Here is a 10,145-nt window from a genome sequence, read left to right as displayed (position 1 = left end):
CATCTTCATTTGCTTTAAAGGTTAACTGTTCGGCGTAAAAGCTTATTAAGCTGATAGATTTAGTCTGTTTGATTGTGTTTCTGACGTTGAACAATTTCATTGCCTTTTAATACAAAGAATATTCAACCTGCTACGACAGCAATCCGGTATTGTGTAAACGGGGCCGTAATTCATTGTTGTTCGTCATTTTTGCATACCAAACATTTGATCTAAGGGAATGTGTCAAAATGGTTTCTAGCTTTGATAGAATATTACTAAATAAAGTATAAGAAAAATTTCTTGAAGGTAACACTCCCAAAGGCAATCATACCCAGGAAAAAAATTGGAGAAACCTTGGAGGCTCTTTGGAGAAATTTTTACAAAAGTATTTTTTGTGTCCTTAAATATTTTTGACAATATTGGTACATCTTGATGCAATACAATCAACATCATATTAAAACAGGCATTAAAATAAGAAATTCAAGAACTTGCAGCTCATTCACAGTCTTTCTTCCTTATTTTTCTTTTTTCAAGAAATGACATAAGCATCCATAGCCTGTCCATTTTATGTGGTAAGAATAAATAAACTTTAATTCTTATTTCTAAATGAACAAATTTCTTGTATACAAGAACACATTTTTGATTTACAAGGATGTAAAATGTGTAAAAAACACCAGCTCTGGTCAGCCCAGAACCCAGAGTCAGCCCCATTTGTCAACCCATGGTCAATCCAGCCAACTGCTGGCACCAATGACTGGCACTGCCCAACCAACCCCCCCCAGCCGAAAAGCGCAATCAACATGGCGGCAAATTTGGTTGCCTTTCAATTGCTCGTTTCCTTAAATGAAGTTAAAGATAGCAAAGAAAAGATTCTCAGCTTATTGTCCTCACTAAAACGTTGCCATAAAGATGTTAGTTGTGATTATATTGAATCACTGAGTGCGATCACATCATTTCTTCTAAATGAAATGCCTGAAGATGAAACACATAAACCCAAGACGAACGCATCAATAAATTGCAATGCAGATATTTTGAGTACTATTCTACGTGACGGTTGCATTCCAACTCTCCATAAATGTTCAATTAACCTGACTGAACAGAGTGCAAAAGAAAAATTAAAAATATTTCAGTTGACATGTGCATTAGTATCAAAAATTGTATGTATGGGAGAAGTAGAAAATGGAGTTATGGTATGGAATATAGTGTTGAATTCGTTCAGATGTTTTGTTAATGATCATGAAAGTGGTTCGGATGGAAGTACTGATCAATCATATGGACATCTTTCAGTATGTATAAACGCATCAAACTTTACAATTTTTGAAATTGTACAGTGGCAGATATGTACATCAAACTTTGTGCTGAATGTATTCACTAATTAACCATTAAATCTATTGTTGTACAAAAAATGCATGACTTGACAATTTTCACTTTATAATATGACCATTACATGTAGTCTATTTTATATTTTTTTGTTCAGATTGAAGCAGCATTAGATTTAACTACATACCTTCTTGAGAGCTACAAAAAGTTAAACGATGATGTTTTATATTTGCCAAACGAACATTGTTTTGTGAAAATGAGAGACACAGTCTTTGAAAATTTGCTCACCATCTTGGATACAGTTGAAAAAGAAAGACTAGCTTTCAAAATTACGAGGCAAATTATACCAAAATTCCTATCACTTCAGAAAAGTACCATGTATTTGCAAACAAAGGTAGGAAAGAAAGAAAATTCATTTTTTTTATGAGTGTAATGTAATGTTTGATCTATTCTTTGAGCTATTTTTATTGTGTAGAAAATCTGGGAATCTTTCAAAAAATCAAGACTCGAAGAGCATGATAAATGTCTTGTACCATCATGTTTTAATTGTTCTTATGCAATTATGTCCTCTTTGGTGGATATATATTTCAAAGAAGAAGACAATACTACCTACAAAATTCATCAAGATGCTGGATTTTGGTCTTTTCTTCAAACTGGACTCGTCAACTTAGATTCACTTGTTAGAAAGCGAAGTTTGTATTTACTGAAAAATGTGGTTGATTTTTACAAACGGCAAAATGAGAGTGATGAAGTTTATTTTACGTTGGAGTCATTAGCATTCTGGTGGAATCCTTATCATGCTAGAGAAATTTCTGAAACCTGGCAAGAGTATGTATTTTTACTGGAAATCCTTGAAGAAAAACAGGTACATGTTCTTTTAGTTTTCAGTGATGGACTTTTATTGCAAAAATCCTGAAGACTATGTTAAAGCCTTTTTTTGAAATATATAGGTGCCAATTTTTTTTTGGAATACTTTTTTTTAAATATAGCTTCATGTGATTCAACCAGTTTTGCCTCGTGCTGAAAATCTCATTGCTGCTACTAAAACAATCAATGGTATGATGATTTACCTAGATTAATAAGTTTTTATCTAGATGATTTTATCAGGCTGATTTGGATAAGACTTTGGTGGCCACTTTGTGGGCGTGCTATACAGCTGTGTTCGAATTTTTTTGTTAAATTCTGTTCCTCTCAAACAATAAATGAAAAAATTTTTGAAGTGTGCTACATTAAACAAATTATACTTCATTTTGCGTAATTGCTTGGTATATTAATATTTTGTAGTGAAATTGGCGTCCTCCTCCTACACCCTCTCTCACACCCCTCCAACACCCCCTATTCCTCTACCCACCAGACAAACACACTGGTAATTCATCCACAATTTAGTTATTGTCAACTTCATTTTTAGACATGCAACATCCCTTACTACCTGTTTCATGGATAACAGTTATTATTCACAGAGCAGCAATACACGAAAATCGGTTCATAAAAAAGTGGGGAATTATGCTGTTGCTTACGTTAAATCTTGACGAGGTGCCACTTTTAGGAGATGACAAAGGCAGAAATTTCACTCATGATACATTTATAATGTTGCTGAAAGAACCTACACTTTACATGAAGAATCATGGGGAAGGTAGAGATGAACCAAGTTTGTTAACCAAGCATTTATTGACGTTTTTTAAGCGATGTTTTCATGCTCTTGTTGAAGCAAAAAGGAAGCAGTTTTTTATAAACTGTTGTTTTCAATATCTCAATTCAATATCAGTCACGTTCCTTTGACATTCATTACTCAAAGTCTTTCCATTGTTCCACAATTTATGGTGTTTGATAGAGAACTTTTGAAAGTTATGAAGAATATAATCAGGAATATTTGCAGTCATTCTTTTGCATTACGTGCTGCAGTTAAGACGTTTCTTCTCAGAACAAGTATTAATTTCTTGGATCCTTCCAGCATAAGAGTTAGTGAAATAATGGCGTTTTATGGTTTTTTCTCGAAAGAAGAGTCGTTATGTCGTGGTAGTGGACTGTGGATGGACGTTGCTACTTGGTTACGTCAAAATAATGATCAAATGCAGAAGGAAAACAAAGATATTTATTCGTAAGTCGCAAAATTGTTCCTAGAAAAATTATTGTTAGTAATTCTTCATGTTTCGCACGATAATGTGAATGCCGTATGAACAAACAACTGATAGAAACGTTCATACAAGACTTCATAGTGACAAGCTGATGGAACAAATTGTTTTTACCTACAACCTATTTCTGTATACTTTCCTTTACATGTATGTCCATGATTGTTTGCGTTCGCTGTTTAACTTTTCTCTTAAATTCTAAAGTACAATTTTTTTTAGCAAGAATATCCACGTAGTAATTCTAGTCCTGATATTTTTTAAGCAAACTTATTGTATCTTTTCAGGTTTATTTACGTTTATGTTGAATCATTTCTGAAAGAGAAGAGCGTGGAAGTTGGTGACGAGATACCACAGAATTTGGCAAAATATCTTTTCTTATGTTATGACAGTTCTTCCGTTTCGTTCATTCAAATTAAGGAACTTTTAGAAGTTATTTCACTGACAATTGAAAAAGGTCATTCTAATATATATCATCCTATCTCAAAAAGTTGGAAAGCAGTGCAACTACTTCATGCTCTTTGTCATCAACTGTTACCTTTAAATGACGACAAACAAATCAAAACCAGCGATGAGATGGTTACATTGATCTTTTGTCATAGTCTAAATGTGTTGGAAAAAATTGCCACTACGTTTCTACGTAGTTTCACTCAAGAGAATGAAAATGAAACTTTCCAAGGTTCCAAAGTTTATTTCATGATACTAAAAGAAATGCTAAACCTTTGGGTGAAGTTCAAGTTCCCAGGAAATGTTCATGTAATGTTCCAGCTTACATTGAACAAACTTGCTCAAATGACTTCTTCTTTGTTTATCGCCGAATGTGAATGTATATCAATGAAAAATTGGTTCCAATTTCTTGTTTGTTTAAAATTGAGTCGCTGGATAATTGATGTGATTGAAGTAACAGATATCGTCATGAGCGAGGAGATGAGAGGCAAGATCATGAATTTTTCCAACATGCTATCACTGACAAACACCTTGCGACTACCAAGTCAAGTGTATCCTACAGGTCACAAGTATTTGAATGATGAGAGTTCATGTAAGCTCGTTGAAATCATCATCACAGCAAAATGGCATTTTATGAACATCCGACTGGCGGAAAATTTTTTCAGTTCAACATTGAAGTGTGATGTGCAAAATAAAGAAATTGTCGACAGCTGTGTTGAAGCTTTGTCGTTAACCTCCGGATCAGCTACTTATCCTTGCTTGGAAACTTTAAAGATTGTTTTACCAAAACTCATTGCATCAGGCGAAGAAACAACAGCTATTTTATTACTAGAAATCGTTTGGAAAGTTCTATGTGAAATCCAAGCTCGCTACAGTGGTGATTTCTGGCCAGCCCTGAATATTGTGGTAAAAACAATCTTCTCGCTGGACTTGTTAAATCTCAAAGATGACAATGTGTTGGTGGGATATGTTATAAAGTATTGGGATGCTTTGCTTTGTCTTGCTGATGAAAAATCTGGCGTGGTCAGTGTTGTTGTCGCTTATATATGTCAAGTTTTAATAAAGATTTACCGCAATCAAGATTTGGATGTATCGCAATATCGTTATCATATCAATATTATTGCTGATGTATGTGTATTTGGTCCAGTGCACAAAAAAGATCTCAGACTTTTGCTGGACACTGTATCCTATGTGAAATGTCTAAGTGATATGGATGCTGTTTTGAATTTTTCCCAACTTGAAGAATGCGAATGTGAGTCAGTGCGTGTACGAGTTGACTTGCTTATGTTTTTATTTCGATCTCTCGACATTTGTCCCCAGTCATCTTTTATGGTGGAACTACTGCGAGTCCTTTTAGACAGGAATCAAACCCTTACAACTATTAAATCAAGTCGCTTTCTAAATTCAGAAAATCATCGCAAAAAGCAAAGATTATGGCAAATCATACTCGTTCTAATAGAAAAGCTTGATTTAGCGAAATTTTCGTCTGAGTTATCCGTGATGATTCTGAAGTCACTAGAGGCAGATAATCAGACTTCTGTAAGGTTTTTAATGGAATGGAGTTTGGTTCAACTATTCTCGAATCATGTGAACCTTTTGGAAATAATTTGGGAAAAATGCAGAATGTTTATAGAACGCGTCTTGGTTATGTTGCGTCCTTAATCTCTGTTCTTTCACATGTGTTTTTGACAATTGAAGAAGCAGACGCTCAATTAAATTACCTCCGACGATTTATTCCTGCTGTAATTCCATGTTCATTTTTAATCATTCTCAAATCCGAGCATATATTTTAGCTTCACTTCAGCTTATTCTAGACAACTCCACGGAAGATGTTTGGTCGAAGATATGTCTTCAATTTCCCATTATTCAATCTTGCCTTTCATTTACGCAGAACGTTTTTGAAGGTGAAAAGGAGAAGACTCGATTACAAAAAGATCGCGAACTGTTTTCATTACATCCTGTACATGATTTTTGTCTTGAAGTCATTTTTTACACAGTTCCGCGGTTAACTGGTGTCCAGGATGATGAAGTTATACAACCGAAAGTATTCAAATCTGCTGGTTATGAAGAATGTGCAAGCATGTCTAGTTTACCATTATATCGCACCAATTTCGTTAAAGATAATCATACTTTGTATGAAAAAGCGATTCTTCATAAAGTGGTTTGTGTTGTAGAAGAAGAAAAGAAGACTACTAGAGCGGATGTTCAGAAAAAGATAACACCTTGGAATGTAGTTCCTCTGGCAGAAAATGATATCGAGTTTAGTCAACGTCCACTTGAGCGTCAAGTTGGTGATTTGGTTGTTGTAGCTTCATTGATTGATCGTGCTCCAAACCTAGGTGGTCTTTGCCGCACATGTGAAATATTTGGAGCGTCGACATTGGTGTTAAGTTCTACACACGCTCTTTCGGAGAAAGATTTCAAATCCGTTAGTGTCTCTGCAGAGAAATGGGTGAATGTGGAGGAGGTTAAGACTCATGATCTACAGAAATATTTGGCAAACATGAAAAAAGAAGGTTTTGCCATAGTAGGTGTTGAACAAACTGCACAGAGTAAGAAATTGACGGAATTTAAGTTTCCTTGGAGCACAGTTCTTGTTTTGGGTAATGAGAAAGCTGGTATTCCAGTCGAGATTATACAGTTATTGGACAAATGTGTTGAAATTCCTCAGTATGGAGTAATTCGTTCTCTTAATGTCCATGTAAGTGGTGCATTGTTAATATGGGAGTATTGTAGACAACATATACATGCAAAAAAATAGAATTGTACATTCCACAATTTGAAGAACTTAAAAGGTTCTATCAATTAAAACACATTAAAAATATATATGTTGACTATCTGTGCATGTATAGATAGTGAATTTTTATTACACTTTGTCATTAATATTGAGCTTGGTATATACACAACTTTTAATGATAAATATGAAAAAATCAATTATTATTAATAAGACGCAAAATCTATTAAATTCAATTTATCATACAGTGCAATATCAATATATCTATTTCCATGCAATATTGATATATCTATTTCCGTTTAAGAAGCATCATTGTTAAAGCACCAGCTGCAGCAACTGCCGCTGCTCCACCAACTAAAATTGCCCCAATTGCACCATCTGTTTAATGCCAAGTAAAAAATGAATGAAAAAAATATTTGCATATTTACCATACATTATTGGAAGTAACATCGAAAACATGTAGGTCATTGTGCTAAATACATCATACTTCATTTTTGAAACTAAGTACATGAGAAAGTTTTTTAAAAAAGAAGCATTAAATGTCTTGTGAAGTATCACCTTATTTCTTTCTACTGAAAACACCTACAAGGGCTGCAGCACCGGCTACAACCAACACAGTTCCACCAACTAACACCATGCCTGCCCCTGCAATTGCTGCACCAAGGATACCATCTATGCAAATTTAATATGATGATAAAATTCTACATCAAGCAACAGATCAATGTTTCTTGATGCAAGTATATCCAAAATTAACCAAAGAAATCAAAATGAAACTGCACAAGACATTCAACAAACATTAGCTATTTTATAAAAACCATTGTAAATGTGTCAAAATTTTGAAATAAAGAGCTAAAAATCTGCAATTATCAGTTTCACTACCTCTTTTCATTTTCTGTTCAATTTTCTCCTTTAAAGCTTTAGCTTGTGTATTATTTGGCTCAATATTCAGTACTCGGTTGATGTATTTGAGGGCCACTGGATACTCCTATGAACATATTAACAAATTTAAAAATCAAAAAAGGTAAATAAGTTGATTCGTGATTTATCTTGAACTTACTGAAAGTTTGTAATTGGCCTCGGCCAAAAAGTATAAATAATCTCTTTGATCTGTACCATACTTACATAAATCTATAAAATAAAATAAATTGTTTAAGGACGACGATACAAAATGTTTCCACAATCACTAAAAAAGCCAGAATTATTTTAAATAACCAATGACAACTACCTTGTAATAATTGAGCACCTTTCCTGATATCAGCTGGGTTTTGCCTTCGTGTTAACGACCAAGCATAGTTAAATTGTGTATCTTTTGAAACTTTGCCGCTAATAAACTCTTGGGTGTATTTCTCCTCGAAAACCTCAAAGAAAATGATAATATTTGTGTAAAACATAAATGATAAAAGTAAATTAAAATGACGTCATCTTTTCCTCGAATTTCTTGTGTATAAGTAACACAACGTGAATGTTTTACGTCAATAGTAATTATTTCAGACATTCTACAAGACTATATACGACAAAAATACCTTTCAAAATCTATATATGCAACAACATTCACCTTTAAATCCTCTGTACTACAATCTGGAGTCTCCATGTTAACATCTGGATCTGGTTTTCGATCCTCATCACTTCATCTTGGGGAAGCCTGTACGCAGGCTAACCAGGTATAAATTTAATACTATTTATAACACAGAACACAACAGGCCACATCTACCACCATATACAGTCCAGATTCATACCAGACCCAGTACCATGCAGCAAGCCGAGGTAGGACTCCTAGTACAGATACCGTACTTGTAATTAGTCCAGTTTGTTCACCTTCTTTAAGGCTTGTTATTTAGGGACATTGTTTATTTCACTCTGATGGTTGCAGTGCTTTAGTGAGAAAAATGCACAGCATAAAATAATAAGGGTAATTTTAATTTGAAGCCGTAAAAGAATACATTAGAAAATTTTTGGGTGTCTGGAAACCTATGAAGTGTGTGGGGTGCCACCCCCAAACATCAGATTTCACCCTCCTAAGTAAATTATTGAACCATCTAAGAAGCATTTAACCTCCCCCCCCGAACTACGCAGAACAAATTAGTAGTACAGTTTAACTGAGTTTTTCTAGGCGTTTGATAGAGTTCCGAGAAAGGTGATCGAGTACGCGCTGCGTAAGAAAGGTGTGACAGAGAATATGGTTCGGGCAGTTATGGAGACTTATGAAGGTGTAGAGGCGGTGGTTACGGAGGAAGGTGTTAGGTCTGGTGTTTTTGAGGTAAAAGTTGGTGTTCATTAAGGTTCAGTCTTGTCGCCGTTACTGTTTGCTTGTGTGATGGATGTACTGACAGAGGAAGTGAGAAGAAAAGAAGGATGCTGGTGTTTGTTGTATGCAGATGACATTGTCTTGGTGGCGGAGTCGAAGCAGAAAGTCATGGAATGGTACCGAGAATGGAAAACGGCAATAGAAGTCAAGGGACTGAAAGTGAATGAGGCAAAGACGAAGGGCATGAGATGCTCGAGGCAGGTGGAGGTGAAGGACAGTGATAAATGGCCATGTGGTGTGTGTGGGAAAAGAGTTGGAGTGAATTCGATAATGTGTGGAAATGCAGTAAGTGGGTTCATGGAAGATGTTCAGGTGTCCGTGGTGCATTGACAAGAGTAACTGATTTTGAGTGCGGGACGTGTCGAAGTGGTGGGCGAGTCGCGATTGAACGGTTTGAACTGGGTGACGTGAGTTTGGAAGGTGTATCGGAGTTTAAATATCTGGGCGATGTGTTAAATGATGGTGGAGGGTGCGAGCAAGCGGTGAGAAACAGAGTTCAAGCAGCGTGGTGGAGTTTTAGAGTTGTCGGGAATGTTGTGCGGAAAGTCGACTTCGTTGAAGCAGAAGGGAGAATTGTATAAGGCATGTGTTAGAAGTGTTTTGGGATATGGAGCAGAGTGTTGGGCGCCGAAAGCAGAGGACCTGAGAAGATTGGCGTCGACGGAAAGGAGAATGCTTAGGATGATGTGTGGTGTAACGTTGATGGATAGGATTCGAAGTGAAGAGATTAGAGAAAGAGTTGGTGTTGAGTGTATCGAGAATTGGGTAAGGCGCCAGCGTTTGAGGTGGTTTGGGCATGTGGAAAGGAGGGAAGAAAGTGCTGAAATTCGTAGAACGTTGCATATGAATTTGGATGGAGTCCGCAAATGAGGTAGACCGAGAAAGAGATGGATGGATGCTGTGAACAGTGATATGAAGGCGATGGGTATAACGAGAGATATGGCGAGAGATAGAGACGTGTGGCGTGGAAAAATTCATGGACCGGTCAACCCCCCTGGCGGGGATTAATACTGGCCGGTATATAAATGTTGTTTGTTTGTTTTGTTTAACTGAGTTTTTCTCAGCAAAAATTTCAACTTTCTATACAACCTTTGGTTTCACTAGCAGACTATTTTAGACACTTTTAACTTTTGTTTGAGTATGCTCTCATATTCTTCTGATTATTAGTAAATAATAAACTCAAGGGTAAGTACTTAAATGAATGTGTTCAAGAGATACTTATGTGTTATCATGA

At 35.7% G+C, this 10,145-nt stretch overlaps 2 protein-coding genes across 3 annotated transcripts; one reads left to right on the top strand and one right to left on the bottom strand.

Moving 5' to 3' along the window:
* Window positions 1-58: 58 nt before the first annotated feature.
* LOC124446204 (probable methyltransferase TARBP1) lies at window positions 59-6,859 on the top strand. The gene is given in 9 exon segments (XM_046997032.1): window positions 59-1,265; window positions 1,457-1,693; window positions 1,775-2,164; window positions 2,289-2,355; window positions 2,708-3,069; window positions 3,072-3,397; window positions 3,713-5,508; window positions 5,511-5,623; window positions 5,626-6,859. Coding segments are annotated over 9 exon segments (4,785 nt in total). The 5' UTR covers window positions 59-779; the 3' UTR covers window positions 6,634-6,859.
* Window positions 6,699-8,237, bottom strand: LOC124446203 (mitochondrial fission 1 protein-like). Of its 2 annotated transcripts, XM_046997030.1 has the most exons (6): window positions 8,162-8,237; window positions 7,832-7,964; window positions 7,664-7,734; window positions 7,486-7,591; window positions 7,165-7,278; window positions 6,699-6,984 (listed from the first exon to the last, which is right to left on the bottom strand). In XM_046997030.1, the coding sequence occupies exons 1-5, from the start codon at window positions 8,195-8,197 to the stop codon at window positions 7,166-7,168; spliced, it is 459 nt and encodes a 152-aa protein (XP_046852986.1). In that variant the 5' UTR covers window positions 8,198-8,237; the 3' UTR covers window positions 6,699-6,984; window position 7,165. The 2 variants fall into 2 exon arrangements, with proteins under 2 accessions (XP_046852986.1, XP_046852987.1); XM_046997031.1 differs by lacking the exon at window positions 7,165-7,278.
* Between the last annotated feature and the right edge of the window lie 1,908 nt (window positions 8,238-10,145).

The sequence above is a fragment of the Xenia sp. Carnegie-2017 genome, unplaced genomic scaffold (genome assembly GCF_021976095.1).
Source record: "Xenia sp. Carnegie-2017 unplaced genomic scaffold, XeniaSp_v1 HiC_scaffold_22, whole genome shotgun sequence".
NCBI classification, from domain to species: Eukaryota; Metazoa; Cnidaria; class Anthozoa; order Malacalcyonacea; family Xeniidae; genus Xenia; species Xenia sp. Carnegie-2017.
This window is presented reverse-complemented; position numbering and strand designations above follow the sequence as displayed.